Source organism: Typopeltis vanoorti, chromosome 24 (assembly GCF_054136105.1).
Source record: "Typopeltis vanoorti isolate ZY-2024b chromosome 24, IOZ_Tvanoo_1.0, whole genome shotgun sequence".
Classification (NCBI taxonomy): domain Eukaryota; kingdom Metazoa; phylum Arthropoda; class Arachnida; order Uropygi; family Thelyphonidae; genus Typopeltis; species Typopeltis vanoorti.
The window spans coordinates 79,440,354-79,463,252 of NC_143572.1; the positions used below are offsets into that span (position 1 = coordinate 79,440,354).

General features: G+C 35.2%; 2 protein-coding genes across 2 annotated transcripts in view; one reads left to right on the forward strand and one right to left on the reverse strand.

Moving 5' to 3' along the window:
- Positions 1-3,459, reverse strand: part of LOC150093437 (uncharacterized) — a 28,583-nt gene extending 25,124 nt beyond the window's left edge. Inside the window, exon 1 of the mRNA XM_090413329.1 lies at positions 3,424-3,459. The gene's annotated coding sequence lies outside the window, so the exon portion shown is untranslated. The remainder of the gene's footprint in view (positions 1-3,423) is intronic.
- Positions 3,460-12,799: 9,340 nt separating this feature from the next.
- The window catches only part of LOC150093438 (uncharacterized), a 32,308-nt gene continuing 22,208 nt past the window's right edge, over positions 12,800-22,899 (forward strand). Inside the window, exon 1 of the mRNA XM_090413613.1 lies at positions 12,800-13,142. Within this exon, the coding sequence (XP_090269739.1) occupies positions 12,800-13,142 (343 nt within the window). The remainder of the gene's footprint in view (positions 13,143-22,899) is intronic.

Here is a 22,899-nt window from a genome sequence, read left to right on the forward strand (position 1 = left end):
ATTTACCAGGTTTGTACAATGTTCTGATGTTGATGGTTGAAATATTATATATTCTGTTTGTGTTCCACATAGCTGTCTTCTCGCCTACTCTATGTGCACTTGAGTTAGTCATGTTTGTTCTCTCATATGCAGTAGCATTATTTCTGCTTCTATTTCCTGGAGAATTCATCTTTAAGGATATTAGGCAATTAATGCAGCTCATTTTTATACCTCTGCTGCATACCTCTTGGTCTGCATGACCAACCAGTATTCACAAAATTATAGAGGGACAAGAGAAAATTATAGAGGGTTAAAGTTATTAAATACATCATTAAAAGTACTAACAAGAATTCTTAATAATAAAATAACAAAGGAAATAAATCTACTAGATGAAGAACAAGGATTTAGAGAAGATATGTCATAAAGAGATGCAATATTTATAAATAGACAATTGATAGAGAAAAGAATAGAATACAATACAATAGGAAATTATTTATATGCTTTATAGACCTGGAAATAGCATTTGAGAGAATATTAATTCAAGATGTAATGGAAATATTGTAGAGGGAAAAAAAAGTATCAGAACATTATAATATAAACAATTAAAGAAATGTATGATAACAATAGTTGCACAGAAAAACACAAGGAAAAACAACTAAAGAGATACAAATTAATACTGGTATTAGACAAGGAGACTCCTTACATTCAAATTTACGTAGCGGCAATACAACTATTTAGGCATACAACTGAACTGGGAAGGAAAGCCACATCTAGAAGTCAGAGAACAAGTTGAAAAACCCGCAAGAATATCACGATGCTTGCATGAAACAGTATGGAAAAATAAACACATTCGAGTAGAGACAAAAACCAGAATTTATAAAGCAGTAAGGTCCTATTATGACATATAATGCAGAAACAAGATCAGACGCTACGAAAACAAGCCAAATATTAAACACATCTGAAATGAATATATTAAGAAAAATATTAAGCAAAACTAGACTAGATAAAATAAAAACCACAGATATAAGAAAACAATGTGAAATACGAGCAATAAACAATTGGCTTTCACCCCGAAGAATAAAATGGATTCAATATATGTGCAGAGAAGTAGTGACGAAAGAATAATAAAACAAATCTACAATTGGAAACCAAAAGAATAGAAGAGGAACAGGATAGAAAAAGATTAAAAGATACCATAAAAGAAAATGAAGTGTTGGTAGCAACAGATATTATATTATACGTAATGCTTGAAGAAGGTAATGATGTAATGAACAAACCTAAGTCAGGTACAAATGTGCGTTTGTTATTCATAGTTTTCTTCAATTACACCTGATTTTTTATTTTGTTCTCTTTTAACTATAACCCCTTCACTCTTCCAAGAATGTCAAAAAGAAGCACAGTGAAAAACTAGAAAACAGGCTAAAGAAACAGAGGAAAGCTGATTAGAGAAAAAAAAAAAACGTGTAATTATTAACAGCCATCAAGCGGGTATCAGTGTTAAAGCTCTTTCTGAAAAATTTTCTCTTGCGGTTGTACAGGTTGCATCATTTTAAAGGATAAAAAAAAAATATTTGAAAGAGTAAAAAATGAGAAATCTATGTTGTCTACATGGTTGCATAATAAAGAAACTGGTAGTATAATTCCTCATAAGGAAAAACTGTTAACACCTTAAATCAGCACTCGAGTAGCGAGACCCTCTAGCAGAACTCTGCGTCACCTAGCCCTTGAATGCAAAACTTCCATTTTAAGGCTCTAAATCTTCTTATTGTGCTATCTTCTATTGAAGGTCAGCGACCATCTTGGCGAACAAACTGCGGTCTAGTGATAATCTGAGCAGTTGTGCACTGCTCTTTCCTGTCCACATCTTGATGTTGTCAAACCATGATATTCTTTTTCTTCCTCTAGTTCCTTTGCCATCAATTCTTCCTACCAAAATAGTTTGTAGAAGTTAGTATTTGCTGTTTCTCATGATGTGGCCAAGATATGATATTTTTCGTTTCTTGATTATTTGTACAAGATGTTTAGCTTTGCCAATGGATTTTAAGACCTCTTCATTGGTAATTTTTTTGGTCCATGATATCTTTATCATTCTTCTGTATAGCCACATCTCAAAGGCTTCGATTTTCTTGATATTTGTCACCTTCAATGTCCATGTTTCAACTCCATAGAGCAGAATAGACCACACGTAACATTTCAGCATTCGGCATCTGACTTCCATGTTTAGGTCTTTATTGCAGAATAGTGTTCTCATTTTCATGAAGGACTGCCGTGCAACTTCAATCCTTGTCTTTATATCTATTTCTGGATCCCACCGTTCATTAAGCCAACAACCAAGATATTTATTATTATTATTTGACACCTCCAGGGAGTTCAAAGACTCATCGAGGGAGGGCACCTGCTGTACAACTCTGTCTCCACCACTCAATCCATTAACTACGCCAACGCCATCTACTGATGACCACCACCACTAGTATTTCCACAGACAAGCACAAACATCCATGCCCACGGAGGGATTCGAACCCGCAGCCTTTTGGCTGGAGAGCGGATACGCTAACCACTCGGCCAACCAGGCTGGCATTTATATCTTGACACTTGATCAATATTTTTCCCATTGAGTGTCAGTTTCATTGATGAGGCTGGACGTTTGCTGATGATCATGTATTTTGTCTTGTTGATGTTAAACTTCCATTTTAATCTAAATAGAGCCTTAAAATGGGAGTTTTCGTCCCCTTCTACCGTAAAGTCACATCCGGTTGCGAACGGATAAGAGGTGCCCTATCACGCCGTTATGCGACCGTTGCGATCTTCATTAAACTTCCGTGCTAAGAAATTGACCGTTTGGAAGAAAAGGGTCCAATTTTAGAAATGGATTATTCAAAATATGCTAACGAGTCCAATTTTCTTTAGATGCACTATCATAACTAAAAGTTAAGAAAGCACATGATATGCAAATTTTGAAATTTAATTCCATTCGCTGGCAGCACTGCTGTCCGGGCTGAGCATTTGCCTTCGACCGCTGTTCAGCAGTGGAATGCATATCGCTTTCGGAAAAGGACTTGACCGCTGTGAGCTTGGTTGCTCTCTAAATTTTCATGTAATACATTGCCAGGTCGGTTTCTGTCTTCTGAGGATTTTTTTGTACTGAATTTCACTCAGTTTTGCCCAGTAAAAATGAAATAAACTCTAATTGTAACAAAAACGTTACAATTAGAGTTCACGCACCTTATAATAGTCTTGTTATCATCGGCTGTACTCTCGCATACTTGGCAGCGTACCGCCATTTCCGAACACCTGCCATGTACGTAGGTCAGAAAGTTATGGCACTATTCGGATTTGGAGAACTTTTTCGTTGACTGTTAGGATACTATAAAGGTCATAAAATCATTAGTTATATCACCTTGTAGGATAGTTGATAAGGTACATGACACACGAAAATTTACTTACTAATTCGCAGTTAATCACATCGTGAGAAGAAACTGCTAGTATAATTCCTCATAATGAAAAACTACTGCTACTGTAACAAATGACATCGACTTGTTTATTCCACTGCTATGCGCGACACCTGTCAGAATTAAATTCAATCGGATGAAGAACAGTAATATAATATAAAATGGTATATTTATACATAGGGGTAAAGTGATTAATTCCACGGTCTTGGAAGTGTCGATATTTGAAGTGGAAGCCCTTGAAGAAACTGGTGATGAAAGTAATTGCTTTCACTTTTATTGTCTTTGGGATGGTTTGAAACTCTATCATTTACCAGTGAATATCCAGTGAGTAAGCTCCACAACAAGAAATCATTTCCTACATTACTCGAACCGTAGCGAAACGAACGATCAAAACAAATTCCTCAAAACTCAGGGAACCAAAAGCACACAATTGTGAGTTGTTTATGCAGATTCTTTAGATAAATAACTCTTATATAATTTGAGATTACAGTACTGTTCGACATGGCATAAAATTCACGACATACGTACAAGCAAGAAATCACATCTTTTTATATACAACATCTATGCAATGGACCACAAGCCAAAGAAATGCGATTTTGCTGCGGATCTCAAAACTTCTTCCACAAAAGTATTTCAAAAACCCATAAAAACAAAACAAAAAAAAAGATCCAAACATAAAAGGCATCAAAAATCCTAGCAAATAACCCAATGCTAATTCTAACAAAAAAAAAAACTTTCCACATTTACTTCACCAAATATTGAAGGCGTGAAAAGCAGTATAAACAATGAGCAGTGCAAGGTACAGTGGAAATCAGAATAACTCTTCCTATGAGAACCCCATATTGCAAACTGCTCATTGCACAGGTCTTTTTGCCCAAAGGGTGGACTTTGGCATTTACCAGAACCAACATACCATGCTACACTGGAAATCCTTGAATATCAACCAATTGAACTGCACTGGCTCAAAATTTCTCTACCAAATCAACCTGCCCTTTTCATATGCTCTCTTATTGCTTTCCAAACTCCATCATACTCTGTAACCTCTTCAGCTATTTTTGTCTAAAACTGAACTATCTGTAGTTGAAATACTGCAATAGCAAGGTCTACTTTCTTGGTGACTTTAAAAAAGTCCAAATTCATATTGGTTCCACTTCTCCAGTCTCGTCGACCAATCAGGAAGGGATGTTGAGATGTTTGTCATCAGCAATGCCCTATCTTAGGTCATTAATCTTCCTACTGGAATACCTGACAACCCCCTCCAGTTTGCAAACACGCTTAACCTCTTTGTAATAAGCTCCCCATCCAGGTATGCTGTGGTTATCAGTTCTCTTCTTGGTAACTAAGTAATACAAATGTGCCATCTAGGAGGATCCCAGTGGATTATATTCTGCCATCCGATTGTCTGTGTATTGCTTCAGTTCTTCAAATCCAAACCTCTGCCTAGACTGAATAACAGAAATTATCTTAACAGGAATGAAAGCATTGATCTCTAATTCCACTCGAAATTTTCAACCACCATCACATCCATGTTCTCAAAAAACTGCATGAATGCTGTAAAAGAAAAGCATCTCTGCATATGATGGCTGGGTGAAGGCAAAACTTTCTCTTGCCCACTGCCTCTTCTAAACTTCTCAACAGTCATAAAATTCTCATCATTAAATCGAAATAAGACTTTCAAAGGGCCAAATTCTGTAAACTTGCCTGATGCCGAAATGGCATAACTTCTGCCACCCAGGTTCCTCTCACTCTTTTAACTCATGGTACAGAAGTTGTTTCACATAAAGAGAAAGTCAACTTACTGGAATCACTCTGCTCTTCCAATTCCTGCATTAACGATATGGAGAAAGGTTATTTAATTCCAACAACATGGGCGTTCTTTGTGGCTTACAGAGTTTCCCGACAAAAAGAAATCCGAAGAATCCTTAATAAACTGAATACAAACAAAGCATCTGGTCTTGACACTATCCTACCTATTGTGCTAAAAATTATGCCACAGAACAGACACCCATCCTGGATTGCCACTTGATTCCATCCTATTTAGCTCTCATCTAATTTACAACATGAAAGCATGATCACATCCAGCCCATCCTAAAAAAAATGATAAAAGCCAACCAACGAAATGCAATCTAATTCGTCTCACTCCTGTTGCCTCTGAAACAATGGAGGTTATGAGCAACTAATTCTTGAACCATCTAGACAAATATCAACCAATCATGACCAATAGTATGATTTCCTTTACTCTCCATCTACAGCTGAACTTCTTGTGTTCACCAATCACTTCTGGACTCAGACCACAGATAAATTTGCAAAACTGGCATGGTTGTTTTTGTCATTTTAAAGGCATTTCATCTGGTATGGTTAAGAATCCTATGTAACAATCATCCATCCTATGGTCTGCCTTACTTACTCTGCAACTGGATCATTAATCTTCCCACTCGTTGCTCACTACATATCATAGTGGAGGGTTTATGCTCAGAGTTACCAAACAATGTAGGAAACACCCTAGAGTTGCATTCTATCCCCTTTCTCTTTCTATATAAATGATCTGGTCTTTTCCAATCTAACCGTAGCTCTGCAGTTGACAGTACACTCCATTCCTCATTTTCATTCGACAAGCCTTGTAGTACTAAAGTATTAGAATCCTCAATGTCATGACCAATGACTTGAACTCTGATCTCCTAGCTTTTCCAATGGGGAAAGAACAACATTGTAAGTGTCAATGAAAAAAAACCTCAGATTTCTCTTATCTCTCCGAAGAAAGAGTTTGCATTCCTTCCCTGTTGCCTTCAGTAATATTGAAATAATCAAACCTGATCAGATTTCTCTTTTTTTACTGATCTGTATTTCCTGGCACAACCAAATTTCAACTATGGCTTCTGCATCCTCCCAAATACTTGTATTTTTTCGCAAAAGACACTACTTTAGACCTCCATAGACTCTCACTCTATACAAATCCCAAATCTTGTCAGCCATAGAATATTGCTTCTATATTTGGAGTGGTACACCAAGCTCCACTCTAAGGTTGCTCGAATCTACCCAGAAGTGGGAAATCTAACTAATTAATGATCATTTCTCGAATACCCACATCAATCCCTCTCTAATAGATCCTCACTTTCTGTCTTGTGCCGCTTCTACAGATACTTTCATACACGGTGTAATGCTGAATTGACTTTAATATTCTTCCATCCTACTTTAAAATCATTAGAACAACGGCAACTGCTAACAAATATTAAAGACCATCTTGACATTCACCGAACTAACTTCACTGCCTCCTCTTTTATTCCATCTGCTTCTGCCCTTTGGAGAAATCTCGCCACTATGATTTCCCCAAAGATTAAAACCTCAGCTGTTCAAGCAACATGTGAACAGATGCCTCCTTTCTTGTATTCCTCTTGCCCACACATGGCACTAATGTGCTGTATGTCTTCTGACCGTTCGTTTCTGGATCAGATATGAAAAATTCTATCGGATTTAAATTTAATTGGCGGTTCTCATTGGGAACCACTTCAAGCATCTGATTCCACCCTTTCGTCACTCTCGTATCAGACGATCTGAATCTATGCTAACCATAGATATGCTAACCATATATAACAATCAATCCTTGCTAACTACACTGTGTTACTAAATTTCCAACGATGATCCTTGCTCCCCTCTCTTTGGAATTTCTTCCACAAACCTGAAAGCACCTTGAGACAAACTGCCATTGAAGACTTTCAACCACTTCTACAGCCTGAGGAAACCCACCGACCAAATCCGACCACACATAATTCTAGATTGGGATGCATCAAAAATTTATAAATACAAAATCTTATAGTTTTTATATTTATTAAAAACGATGGTTTTTTATAAATTCCGAATTCCACAGATCCTCTTACAAAAATGATGGTTTTTGTAAGAGGATCTGTGGAATTCGGAGCCATGTCGACAATGATCTCCATATAATTGGATGAGGATATGGAGATCGGATCTGCCTTACTTTTATCCAACAAATCTTCTCTCTCTCTCTCTCTCTCTCTCTCTCTCTCTCTCGCTCGCTCGCTCGCTCGTTTCTGCAGATATATGAACGAAAAAGTTTATTCTTGTTACTAACAGGAGTAGTCTTCTAATGTCAAACAAGGTTTCTCTTATTATTTTATTGCTATACATGGCAGTTATTCAAAATTAATGAGATAATTTTAGCGTTTCAGAGCTATTGAATTCACATTACCATCGCAGGCGTAATTTGCGACATGCAATGAAATGTTAACTCTTATTCACATTCCTTTTCGTATAAGATAATATTCCCACATTTCAACTAGCTGAATCAAGTTCGTTCTTTTATTAACTGAAGCACAACACAGAAAATGAGCCCTAATTCTTTCACGAAAGAAAGTGCATATTTAAATGACTAACACTTGTTGTGTTCCAGAAGAAAATAATATTATCAAAGAAAGATCATATATTTTCGAGAGTCTGCATTCAAATTTTATTGTCTTACTGAATTCCATTATTTAGGGAGTTGAACAAAGGGGAGGGACAAAGTTTGTTCCTTTTATTGAAAATGTCTAACACGTTCTTGGATTCTAAAAGGCACCGATTGAGAACCCGATATTTCCTGATATCTTTTGCGTGACATTTAGTAAATAAAAAAAAATGGACATTGGATCTAAATTCCACTTTCTAATCTATTATCACAAGTCGGGTCATTCATAAATGTTTTCACACTTTTTGCCGAAATTCAGATATTTGTTGTCGGATTAAAGAAAAACTGTGTATACAAATAAGCCAGTTAATCCTTGTTTATAAACAAGGTATCTTTTGAAATCATCCAGATGAATTATTTTTTCCTATTAAACAAAATTGTATACCGATATTTTGAAAATTATTATATTTATTATTATTGGCTGTAAAAAAAAAAAAGAAAAAAACAATACATAATAACCAACTGGTGTGATCCTCAGATAAGCTTACATATAAACTTCGAGAATGAAAGCAAAGAAATTAGTTCTCATCCAAGATGTATCATATGTAACCAAATGCATGTAATATACGTATCACATGAGAACCAATGTATGTAATGTATGTATTATATGTAAACCAATGTACGTAATGTAAATATCACATGTAAACAAATGCAAGTAATGTATCATATGTAAACAAATGTATGTAATGTATATAATAACTGTAACAAATGTATGCAATGTAAAAAAAAAAAAAATTCTTTTAAATGTAAATCATGAGTTTACCCTGTATGTGTGTGTGAGAATAAGGAAATATAATATTTAGATTGCATATGTGTAAATACTGTTGTATAATCACACCTTTTCAAACTTGAAAAAAAAAAATAGTAAACTACAACATGTAATATTATACAACTTATGTAACTCTGAACAATATAATTGTAAATTATTATTATGATTGTTATATATAAATAAAAAACTGTTATCATCGTTACTATTTAAATCTCATTATATGTAGCACAAAGTGCTGAACCTTGTAAAATAATATACTGAATAGATGATCATTGTACATATGTAAATATTTGAAAAAACAATTTAAAAAAATTTTTTTTTAAAATTATTATTATTATTACAATATAAATAATAATCATAGAGGGCGCTGTGTTGGCATTGAAATGTATATGGTGATACCTCTTAGTATGCAAACACAGTGATACCCCTTTTATATAGCTGCTCCCCAGCTTTTATAGCTTTAATGTGGTTCTAATTCCTGTATTTAATTTAAAAGTGTTGCACACTTTTAAATTGTGTAAATAATTCTACTTGTCACGCTAAAGACAGCCATATATAAATGGTCGAAATCGCCTTTGTAGAATCCTAATTTTGAGTGCTGAAAATTGAACACAGTGTGGACCCTGGTCACTCAGGAGCGTAGGACAAAGCTAGAATTTCTGAAGTGAAAAAAGGTGAGTCATGAAGTGCAACCAGTATCTGAAGGATCTGTCTTCCGATGGAAATCATATAACCTATAGAAATGCGTTTGGAATCTCCACTTTAAATGTTCCACCCTTTCAGAAACAACCTGACAACATAACCCCAATGCAAAACGCGTGGAATGGAAGTGCCTATACTCCACAGACAACAAAGAAACGCTGCTACCTACGATGGTGACACGATATTACTGAAACTACACCTACACAAAACTTTACAGACGAAGTTATAACATTAGGCCTTTCAATTGCCTTACCTCTACAGCATAACGACACTAAAACCGTGAATCTTAGTGTCGTTACGCTGTAGAGCTGTAGAATTCCCAGGAAGGACAAAAAACAAGAGTTGCCACGACACGCATCAGTCATGGTTCGTCTTAAAAGGAAATCCATTAGAGACAATCTCATAAAAGCCAGCAGACTGAAAAACGTGTTGTCAAGAGCTTCAACGAAATGCAAAACAATACACCAGTCTTGCTACTTGAGTATTTAACAGAATCTGTTCTAATAAACCAGAAAAGCAAAAACTGTAAACTATTCTCATACAGAAATGCTAAGATATTCTTGGAGAATCGCAACCTTCAAAGTCGATACAAATCAAATTCTCGGAAGACATAGACAGGCTGCCACAGTAAAACAGTAAATTTCTAATTAGATCAAAAAGAAGACTTCAGCACAACAACAATGATTGTGAACATCAGGTAGATGTAAATACACCAGAATATATCAGCAATTGTACCTTTAACTACCTCGATGCATGGAAACAACATATAATACAAAAGGGAGGTCTCTCCATCCTTCATATTAACAGTAGTCGCATCGGAAAACGGTTAATGCTTCAGGTTTATCTGAAGAACGCAACGATGTTATTGATATATCGGTCCTAACAGAAGTATTCGTTACTGATGATGAAGCAACAACTTTTCAAATTCCAGACTTTCAACAACATAGATTACATCGCCAAACAAAATGAGTGGGTGGAATATTAATATTTATCGAATATAAATTAATAGCAAAAGAGACTGTTTATCAGTTTGAGTATGCTGTAGTCCTTTCAATCGAAATAATTAATACTGCCATTAGACAACACCCCTTAATACTAAATGCTAATTACCGGCCACCAAACGTAAACGTGATAAAATTCTTGCACGAACTCAATTGCTGGCTTTCACGCTAAGAATTATGCTGAACTGAATACCCAATGATAATCGGTGATTTAAACATAAATGTTATAAACGAAAACCATAAGATCACTGTACAATACCCAGATACGCTATCTATGTATAACTCAATATTACCATAATATCAAATACTAGAGGAGAAATAGTCCGAAATCTATCACAGCTTCTTGCTTAGATCATGTAAACATTCGGCCACCACCAAATAGTGCAGCAGACATAAAATGCAATGTAGCAAACCATTACTTAACAGCTCTAAACCTGCACACTAAGACAACATCCATGCAATGCTCCACGTATGAAACGCAACAAAAACAATAATAGACGAAGAAATAGTCAACTAGGAAAAAATAAAAATAGACTAGAAATAAATGGCGTCACCAGATTAAATACATACCATATACAACAACATAATATTTTCACTGTATGAAATATATAAAAAAAGCTGCAAAGAACGTCAGAATTCGTTCAAAAAACAAGCCAAAATCCATGGATAACGCAAACTATAATCCTGGATATACACAGAAATGACATCCTATGGAAACATTTAAAGCGGTATCCAAATAACGCAGCTTTAAACACTGTATATAAGATACCAAGGAATCGTCTTACAAAGCAAATAAGAAACAGAAAGAAACTGTTACAAAGAAACAAAGAAAAATCAACCTCATCAGAAAATAACACGAAACACACCTGGCATCTGATCAACGCGATATTAAATTGTGCTACCAATGCCACCACCTCTGAAATCATAAAACACATTCGAGAAAGTTCTATCCAACAATTAATAGATAACTCTACCCAATACTTTGAAGTCTCTATCAAAAAAACTACACAGAAATATCCCTCGAATCCAAATACGTTTTCTTCCACTTTGACCGCAATCAAAGCAGACATTATGGTTTCCAACCATAAAAGAAGCAGAACTTCTCTCTGTAATACATCAAAACAAACCAAGAAATGAACAGGAATCGATTGTATAAGACCTAAGGATATCAAGCAACAGATAAATGCAATAGATCCTATCCTACTAAAATTAATAAATGAAATATTAAAATCCGGATAAACAAGAAGTATGTTGAGCAGCTTCAACCTTTCTTTAGATTATTGCCGTGTTCAACATACTTTATGTTCAATATATTTGGTTGAAGCGGAATGCGATATATGAAGGTAAGATCGTAAAAATCTGAATTCCCAACCCTGAGAAGAGATTGGGAACCCAACAATTGGAAAATTTTCTTTTTTAAGCAATTTCTGAAGCGCTGAAAGATGTACGCGTTTTTGCGTAGCGATTGAATTCTCTAAATAATACATCAATCAGCAGGAAAGATGAAGGCAGTGAAGTTTCGAATAGTTGTATACTATTTAATGCTGATTAAAATGGCTGTTATGTAAACATAATTAGCTACACTGCATTCATTTGGATATTCCTACTTCATGTTTTTTTTTTTGCCAGCTATTGTAACACTATAGACTGACAAAGGATGACCTAGTGAAGTGAACTGTTTTAAATTCATTACGAAGAAAAACTTTATAAAAAGATAATATTTTTTAACGTTGAGAAGTTTTTTAGTTTCATAAACAACTTCTGAACTTTGGTTCATTTTGATCCCATTATTTTTAACGAATTTTCGTTAAAAATAAAAGAAATGCGATCAACGCTTTCTTGTATGTCACCTGCTGTTTACTTCAAGCAGTGACTAGCGATGGCTGGTTTGATCCTGAAACGAGTAAACCTGAAAGGGGAAGTATTTTCATCAACAGTTTCTTCCAGATCATTCACTTGAAATATCAACAATTTACAAGACCAGGGACATTTAAGGATTGCAATCGCAATGAGTCTTCCGTCGCAATGAGTCTTCCGACTCCATGCGGATGATCATATAATAATAATAATAATAATAATAATAATAATAATAATAAAAGTGAAAATTGGGCTTCAGAAATGGAATTGTCTAGAGATTTTGAAAATAGACGAAGCCAAATTATTAAATTAGATGACAGCAATCAGTGCCGTATAATGATAAATATTTATTTAAAATAGAAATGAAAGGAATAATAGATATTTTAATAACACAACTTAGATGGAGATATGAAAAACGATATGGGATTTCGTCTGACTTCGAATTTTTAACAGGCGAAAAATTAAATATGATGGATACAGAAAATTTAAACAAGTAGCTTGTGATTTATCCCATAAATATCCAAACGATATAAATTCTGTAGAATTATTATCAGAAATAATCAGTTTCAAAAATCAGGCAATGACGTTAATTCCAGACTTTAAAGCAGCTACAAGTTTAAATCTTTTAAAAATGATTCATGAATACAGTTTAGTTCAGTCCTATCCAAATTTAGAAGTTACATTGGGAATAGTCCTAACACTACCTGTTACTGTAGCTTCTGGTGAAAGCGGCTACAATAAACTAAAAATCATCAAAACATATTTAAGATCGTCATTTGCTCAGGAAAAATTGTCAAATAGGGCGATTTTATCAATCGAACAAGAATTTACAAAACAAATTAATTTTGATAAAATAATTGATGAATTGGCTTTACTAAAAGCAAGAAAAGTGAAACTTCAAAAAAGATTTTATATTGGTATTGGTATTTATTTATATAAAAAAAATCAGCTAATGCCTTTTTATTCCCGTATACAGGGAGTAGGCGAGGCCATTTAGCCCTATCTAACTTTTGGAGCCTGAGTGGGCAGTTCAATCTCCACTGGTACCAATCAGAGATAGATGGCCTAAGGCTATCACTAATTAAGCAGTACACAGTGAAGAGAGACAGCTGAAATGTGCCTCCATCTCGTGGTCCCTAACCCTAACACAATATATTTAATGTCTGAAATAATGTGGGTTCTACGGTCGATTTTCTTGAGTTTCCGGGAGGAAAAACCCGCTTGCCCGTGCCAGAGATCAACTAACTCGGGAACGGTCAAAAAAAGGCTTAGAAAAATTTCCTGTATTCACCGACTAAACTCGAAACTCAATCTTCCTTCGTGCGGCCAAGCGCCGTGGTGTGCAAACACCACATCCACTGAGCTACACAGGCTCATAATTTATATAAATGTTATTAATATTATTTTGTCTGTATTATTAAATTAAAAATTTAATAATAAAGACAAAAAAAAACTGAAAAATTTTAATATTTTAACTCATCTCATGTGTAATACTTATTTTGTTTTTCTTTTGTTAAGGTTGGTGTGATTTTATTTTTAATATGTGTAATTTTCTGTTCCTACTACTATTGTACTATTACTGCATTCTGTGACTTTTTAATTTGATAATTAATAAATTTATTTTGTTCCCAAAATCATTTATTTATTTATTTTTATTTAATACTTATTAGAAATAAAAAACTATATACATAGGGCCGAAAATTTATCCTCCTACCTCAGGTGAAAGTTTCCAGGTAAAAATTCCACTAGGCCCGGCTCTCGTACTGAACCTAGGCAACCAAGATGAAAATCTCAAACGAGATGAAAACCTCACCTGAATAACACGATCGATACTTTCTCGTCCAAAATCCGAAAGTTAGAAATAAAGCTGGAGATACTCGACGACCAGCTGTCGATCTCAAGTGCATCTGTACTGGCTAACGAACTCCGTGATTTAATCGGTTGAACGGTACACACGTTGCTCGAGGCCGAAAACAGTAGACTCAAAGCAGTTTTCCTGAACTTTCCGGAGGAAAACGGTAAATATTTAAAAGGAGAAGTTAACGAACTACCTGGTGAATGCAACTTCGATCTCAGGAATGTCATCAAATATCATCGTTTCTGTCCCATGAACAAAAGAAAGGAGAGAACGAACTTTCCACGTCTCGTGAAAGTGATCTGTGATACACGGACAAACACTTCCAAATTAATAACGGCGATAAATAGCAAGCTAAAGGAGCGTACGTGTACGTGCTCGATCTGACTTAATCTTTGTACAAAGGGAACAAAGACACCAACTCCGAGGACAACTAGAAGGAAAACGCGAAAAGGCAGACAACAGCTGGACCATAGACTACAAACAAACCAAAATATCTCTCCCCCACCTAGTCAAATTCATCTGCTCTCTCTATCACTCTCCCAATACCACCAATTACCCACGAGCTCTTTAATTTTCTCTCCAAAAAAGCTGATTTCCTCCAGTCCCACTATCCTAATAGTGAAATCATCACTCCGAGGTGATTTTAATGTCCATACCAGCAACTGGTTTTCCTCTTCCAGTTGTACAGTTCTTGCAACTGAAATATACAGTGAATGTATGAGCCCCACCCCTGGGTAATTCTGACCACAACCTAGTGTTCATCTCCAGCCCAGTGCAACAACGCTTACACAGTCAAACCTGCACAAGAGTAGTTTGTCGTTTTTACAGTGCCAAATGGGACAGCCACCGAGACTAGTACGCTGCATTCTCATGGTTGGACTATTGTTTGCCGTCTTCCAATCCAAACATATGCACCAAACACATCACCAAAGTCCTCACTGGCATGATAACAAACTTTTCCAAAAACAATCTGAACTGCCATCACCTATCCAACGCCAGGTTCTCCAAAAGATATGTCAAGGCTTTACAAATGAAAAATCAGGCATACTGCAACTGGCTCAAATTAAGAATTCCATTCCCTCTTCAATGCCTATCTGAAGCCCGAAACAGATGCAAAATAATCATCAATGATTCCAAAACAGAATTTAAAAGGTAAAATAGCAGGAAACTTGCAGGCCTATCCTAGCAGCAGCCATGCTCTTTGTCTCTTGCCAAAGCAATTGGTCGTAACTTTTGCCCTACACTACTCTCACCCCATATCATACCCAGATGGCTCAATTGCAACATCACCTGCAGAAAAAGCTAATCTCCTGGCTTCACACTTTGCCTCCAATGCATGCATAACTGACAATGGCAAATACTCCCGGTTGTGCCAAATACCCAACATACAAAGCCCTCTGTATCCTTTTGCAAGATAGAAATCATAAACCTGCTGTCAAAAGTAGACACAGAAAAGCTGCTGGTCCTGATAGCATTCCTCCAATTGTCCTGAAGGTCTGTGCAGCAGAACTGACTCCTATCCTATGCCATCTATACACACATTCTCTTACTCCCCTGGTAAAATGGATGGAGAAAATCAATTCTCACCTCCTACTCTACCTTGGAGTAATTGAACAGCCAAAGGCATCAATTCGGCAACATATGACTTGTTTAAGATAAGGGATATTACATCCCATATGCTCTTCATATATCTAATAATTGAAACTCTTTGAGTTTCTTATTCGGCTAAGAAACAATATGGGATGTAATATCCATTAACTTAAACAAGTCATATGTCGCCGAATTGAAGCCTTTGGCTCTTCATATATCTAATAATTTATTAGGACACCTCTCGGCAATACTCATTGAAGGGTTGTAAGTTCTGTTCGCTACAAAGTTGATATTAACTAGGTCTACCTACTCACTGATAAGACCTCAATAAAGATTGAAACCGGTCTGGGTAGTGACCTCTCATAATGTTGAACAGTAATACAGCTCCTAGGAGCTAAGTTCACATTATGGGTAAATATCAAGAATAGTGATCGGAGCTTGCTCCATCTTTAATATGAGTTGCCTCGGCTTACACTACCTTAAGGGTCAGTTGCGGCAGTATCCAAGTATTTGCTTATGCTTGGAATCGCCGAACTTTATATAGTTTCTCTTATATTCGGCATGATCTGGCTTTGAGTTTCCAATTCTGCTAAGAAACAATATGGAATGTAATATCTCTTAACTTAAACAAGTCATATGTCGCCGAATTGAAGCCTTTGGCTCTTCTTATATCTAAAAATTTATTAGGACACCTCTTGGCAATACTCATAGAAGGGTTGTAAATTCTGTTTGCTACAAACTTGACATTAACTAGGTCTACCTACTCACTGATGAGACCCCAATGAGGGTGGAAACCAGTGCGGGGAGGATCTGGCTTTGAGATGCTCCACTTGGAGGTAGGTTTTTGCCTGTCTCTGAGTGGGGCCACCGTTGAGATTATGGCTGTGCTTGGTGGTGGGGTGAGCCTGCCATTGGGTAGAGCCAATGCTGAGAAGTTCTTCTCGGTGACGGGGTGAGCCTGTCGTCGGTGGAACAACGCTAAGTTGGGCGATCTTTTGGGTTAGTCTTATTTTTAGAGCCTGCTTCACCTATTCATAAGGTTGAAACCGGTCTGGGTAGTGACCTTCTCTCATAATGTTGAACAGTAATACAGCTCCCAGGAGCTAAGTTCACATTATGGGTAAATATCAAAATAGTGATCGGAGCTGGCTCCATCTTTGACACGAGGTGCCTCAGCTTGCACTACCTTAAGGGTCAGCTGCGGCAGTATCCAGGTATTTGCTTACGCTTGGAATAGCCGAACTTTATATAGTTGCTACTATATTCGGCATGAAACTCTTTGACTTTCTTATTCGGCTAAGAAACAATACGGGATGTAATATCCCTTAACTTAAACAAGTCATATATCGCCTAATTGAAGCCTTTGTCTCTTCATATATCTGATATTATGTAAGGATTATTTATCTGAAGAATTTGCATAAACAACTCACAATTGTGTGCTTTGGGTTCCCTGAGTTTTAACGAATTTATTTCATCGTCCATTTCGCTACGGTTTGAGCAATGTAGGCAACAAGAGCAATGATTTCTTGTTCTGCAGCCTACCTACTGAATATTCAATGGCAAATGATGGAGTTTCACACCATTCTGAAGAGAGTAAAAATTAAAGTGCAATTATTTTCATCACCAGTTTCTTCAAGACCTTCCACTTCTTTTATACACTTCAAAAACCGCGAATTAAACACTTTACCACTATGTATGAAATACTATATATAATTTTATATTACTGTTCTTCATCCGATTGAATTTAATTACGACAGGTGTCGTCCATAGCAGTGAAATACACAAGCCGATGTCGTTTGTTGCACTATCCCTAGCGAAGTCCTTATTTTGAACTCCAGTGACGAAGCATGAGTAAGTTGCTGTAATATGGTCTCACGGTATGGTTAACTGCGAATTAGTAAGTAAATTTTAGTGTCATGAACCTTATCAACTGTTTTACAAGGTGATATAACTGATAATTGTGTGCGCTTTATAGTATCTTAACAGTCAACGAAAATGGTTTCAATACCCGAGTACTGCCATAAACTTCTGACTTACGTGCATGGCAAGTGCCAATCTTAGGATATGGCGATACACTGCTAAGTATGCGAGTAAATAGCCGATAATATAGCCGATATGCGAGTAAATAGCCGCTTCCCATGCAGGGTCCGTGTGTTACTTAGATGCGACAACTCTAACTGTAACGTTTTAAATTTTTTTTTTTTTATTTTTACTTCGCAAAACAGTGAAATCAGTACAAAAAATCATCAGAAGCCTGACCTGTCAGTGCATGACATTAAAATTTAGAGAGCAATCAAGCTGATAACCTGATAACCTGATATGGCTTGATGGATTACAGTCCCGTGGACTTCGATCCCTTAATCTGTATGAAACAGTCATGTATTAAGAGTTAGCGAGCACCTGGCTCACCCTATTTAGGGTTGTACGGAGGTATCAGAATCGATAAGCAAAGCAGCTTTCGGGCGCTTATGTTTCCACCATTCAAAAAGGACTTCTACAAAATTGTGGAGAGAGCAAAATAAATTTCCTAAGGAAACTGTTCAACAAAATACTAAAGAAAGAAAATTTACTAACAGAATGGAGAGCAGGCTAGATCATATCCATCCACAAAAAAGGAGATGCCAGATCCTGTATTAAATATATACCAATCACCCTTCTAAGCCACTGCTATAAAATATTCATCAGGATTCTTCAAGATAGAGTTATCCATTTCTGAAGAACAGATGGAAGAAGAGCAAATGGGATTTTGAAATAGCAGAAGCACGATAGATGCAATTTTCACATTAATCAGATTAGTGGATCTTATGAGAGACAAAAATAAACTATACTGCTGTTTTATTGACTTCAAACAAGCTTGTGACTCGATAAACAGAAGCAAACTCATTAAAATTCTAGAAAACAGATGGTTTGACAAATACCCATATAATTGTATCAAGAATTACAATTCAGAAGCACAATCAATAGTAAAATACAAAAACATAGAAACATATCAAATAGCAATTAAAAAAGGAGTTATGCTTGGCTGTCTGTTGTCACTATATTTATTCGTCCTGTACCTAAAAGAAGTAGTAGATGAAGCACTGCAGATGTGTGAAGGCATAATGGTAAATGTAAGAAATATAACACATTTAAAGTATGCTGACGATGTAGTATCACTACAGACAGCCAAGAGAAATTAGAAAATATCCTGACCAAGCTAAACAAGTAACAAATATGATATGAAAATTGATTTTAGTGAATCAAAAACTAATGGTAATAGGAAGAAAATGGGAAGCAATCCAAACAAAAATAAGAAACTATAATATAGAACAAGTAAAGCAGTTCAATTACCTAGGATCAATGATCACTCAAGATCTAGACCATTTCGAAACCATAAAACACCAAATCAATAATGGATGGATAACAATTGGCAGACAACAAAAATATGCAACAATAACAGATTAAGCAAAGAACTCAAATTAAAGATATATAAAACAATGATAATTTCCACAGTACTCTATGGCTCAGAATGATGGATCTTCAGAAAAATAGAAATGGATAAACTCTGCTTTTGAATTCTGAAATGCCTAAGAAAAATCAATAGAACAAACTAGGCAGAAAGAAAAACAAATGAAAATGCCAAAGAACTTAACTTTGAAGAAACAATAATTACTGCACTAAAAATAGAGCCAACTGAGCTGGCTTGAACATGTTTCAAGAATGAACCAAGAAAGACTACGTAACATATTAAATGATAGAATCGAAGGACAGCCTAGCAGAAGAAGACCAAGAAAGAAATGGGTTGACAAGTTTAAAGAAAGCACCCACTTCAACTCCAGAATAGAACTTCATAAGAAGACAGAAAGAAATGACAAAGATTTGTCTTTGAGGAACTCAACCACCATGAATGGAAGAGAAGATAATTTTCTGTTTTCTTTTTAATCTCCTTTTTTAAATATTCATATTATTAATTTTTTTTCCATTCTACCACGATCTTTTTTTTTTATTATTTGATTGTATAGTATATCTAGACCCTGAGATTTCCTATTCTTCAGTTTTAGTGATTTCAATTTCATGATTTTTTCAGTTTTTATCTCAGTTGTATTTATTTCTTCTTCTTGGTTTGTTTGTTTACCTAATTCTACTTTTATTTCAACTATTTAATTATAAGGTTTTTAAAATAATTTTCCAATTCTTCTGTTTCCAGTTTTAATATTCGTGATATATTCTGCTTCTTCTTTCTTTTGGGTATTAATAAATCTCCACATTTGTTACTATATACCAAAAATCATATTCAAGATCTTTTGTATATGAATCCCAAAATTGATTTTTACTTTCTATTTTCTTTTGATTAACTTTATTTCTTTATATTCGTTCCACTTATTTGTTTTCATTTCTTAATATTTTTATTCTTTCATTAAACCATCTTCATGTTGTTCACTGCTTAGTGAGTTATCTTCGAACTTTGTTTTAATCTGTTGTAGTATGATGTTTTTATCCTTTCTTTTTTTAATAATTCCACTTTCAATTTTATTTTTGCATTGTGTTGATTTTCATTAAATTTTATTTTCACCCATTTCTTGTAAAGTCTTAGTTCACATATTAACAGGTTACAGTCACTTCCAATTTCTACTGATGTTAAGACTATTACATCTTCTATTTGTGATGGGTGTATTACTTTTATTGCATATAATATAATCGATTATTGATTCCTGCCCTTTTGTGTTCCCAAATGTTTTTTTATGCTGATAAAACGTATTCATTATTTCGAACTTATTTTTGATCAGAGTTCTATCAATGTTTCTCCTTTATTGTTTCTTCATTAAATCTTTGCATAATTCAGTTTATGGGTATATTTCCAATTCTTGCATTTAGGTCTCGTGTTATAATTAATTTTCCATTTGGTTTTATTTCTTGTACTATTTGTTGTAAGTCATAATGAAAAGATTCTGTTTTTTCTTTTCTTCATTCTTCTGGAGCATATACTGTAATTATATTTAATTAAATTATATTCTCTCATTTATATATTTATATTCTTCTATATTTTCTTTTAACTCTTTATGTATTACTATTCCCACTCCAGCTTCAGCTCTATTTTGTTTTTTTTTACTCCGCTTTATATAAATGTTAGTCATGTATATTCATTATTCCATTCCATTTCTCTTTTTCTTGTTTCTGTTATGCTACATATTTTAATGTTTCTTTGGTTATTTCTTGAATAAGTTCTCCCTCTTTTCCATTAATTGCTCTTACATTCCATGTTGTTAGTTTTATGATTCGATATTGTATTCTTTTCCATTTCTGATCAATATCCAATTTTCCCATCCGATTCATATTTCTCTTGGTTTCTTGAACAATGTTGTTTTACATCCAATGACGAGTTGCTAGCCCGATTACCATTTGCCTCTCACGTTAGCCAGGAATATTGATGTAGCCTTCATGCCTAGGGCGGCCCTTCTGGAAGACCAAGCTTCCAACATACTTCATCTGTTCATGACTTATTTTTCATGGTATTAACAACACCACATAATTTTATCAAAGCAATGTTTTATTAACTGCTTATATTTTGCTGAATTTCAACTCGGCATCATCGGAGCACTTGTAGACTTGACAGTGAGTGAGTGACACAATACAATTGCAATGGACAAAAGATCTAAAGTCCTATTTCGGTGCCCTTTAACGGAAGAAAAAACAGCTATGCAGGAGTTTCTCTTAGGATAAAATTCTCCCTAATTTTTGGGACAATAGAGAATAGAAATGGTCATGTTGTATTCTTGTGTATTAGGAGAGGGCAGAGTAATGGGCCTCTGTAGGATTTTATTTATTTTGTAGGGATTACAGCTGTTAGCTAAGAACGTATGGCAGAGATATTTGATTTCTGTGGTCAGAGCTGTATAGTTAGAACAGATGGCTCTGGCTCTGTGTGTAAGTGTTTTTAAAATGCCATACTGTTGGATTGGATGATGATGTGATTGTTTATTTAGGTATCTTCCTGTGTGTGTGTGTAGGCTTTCTGTAAATTGAAAAAGATAGTGATCCATCTGAAAGGCAGGTGACTGATGTGTCAAGAAATGGTAAACAGATATTTGATTCTTTTTCTACTGTGAAGTGGATTTCGGGGTGTTGGCTGTTTAGTCAAGTCTAAATTTCCCCATGATATTTTTGAATTATTTAAATTTACTATGAATGCAGGTTATTTTACATGATGAGGAAAATTCTACAAACAGATTAATGGTACTGCTATGGGTTCCTCCCCGTTAGGAAATTTTTACGTGGAACACTTTGAAAACAAACTACTTACCACAGCTACATACAAGCCATGTAAAAATTTGCTAATAGATTAATGGTACTGCTATGGGTTCAACCATAGCAGTACCATTAATCTATTTGTAGAATTTTCTACCTAAAAAGTTGCTCTACCTAAAGAGAAACACCCCAAAATCCACTTCACAGTAGAAAAAGAATCAAATAACTGTTTACGAAGTCTAGGAATAACTGTTTAGTAGTCATTTCAGATCTGAAAGATTATTTTTTGAGTCAGCAATGGCTTTGAAGAATTCTTGCAAACTTAAGAAACATGAATATGGTTGCATTAATTTGCCAAAAATTTGGGAGACTGTTATCCTTAGAGAAATTTCTGCATAGCTTTTTTTTTTTCTCGCATTAGAGGATGCAAAAAAATAGGACTTTAGATCTTTTGTCCATTGCAATTGTATTGTTTCACTCACTCACTATGCTGTGCTCTGATGATGCTGAGTTGAAATTCAGCCAAAATAAGCAGTTAATAAAATACCTCTTTGATAAAATTGTGTGAAGTTGTTAATACCATGAAAAATAAATTACAAATAACCGTCAACACCTAAACTTATCTGTTAGATACTTCACCTGTTCACATCTCTGCCACGATGAGGTAAGGATAGGATTTAGAGAGGTATGGCATTATACACTGCATAATTCTACGTATACACCCCTAATTGCCTTCACCTCACACAATTTAAAATAAAAATTCCAATCCAAAAAATGCATTAAGATTAAAACTCATAAAGTGAGAACTACTTGAATTTTTCTTTTTATGAAAAAGTGTGTACTTAGAAAAATACATACGTTAACCTCCCATACGTTAACGTCCGGCAAAATCTGGATACAATGCATGCTCTGTTGGAAGTTCATGGACTAGAAGTGCGGTTTTGCATCATGTTCATTTGAATGTGCGATAAACCTTCAGCCTGAAGAGAATTCACAATTTTCGCAGC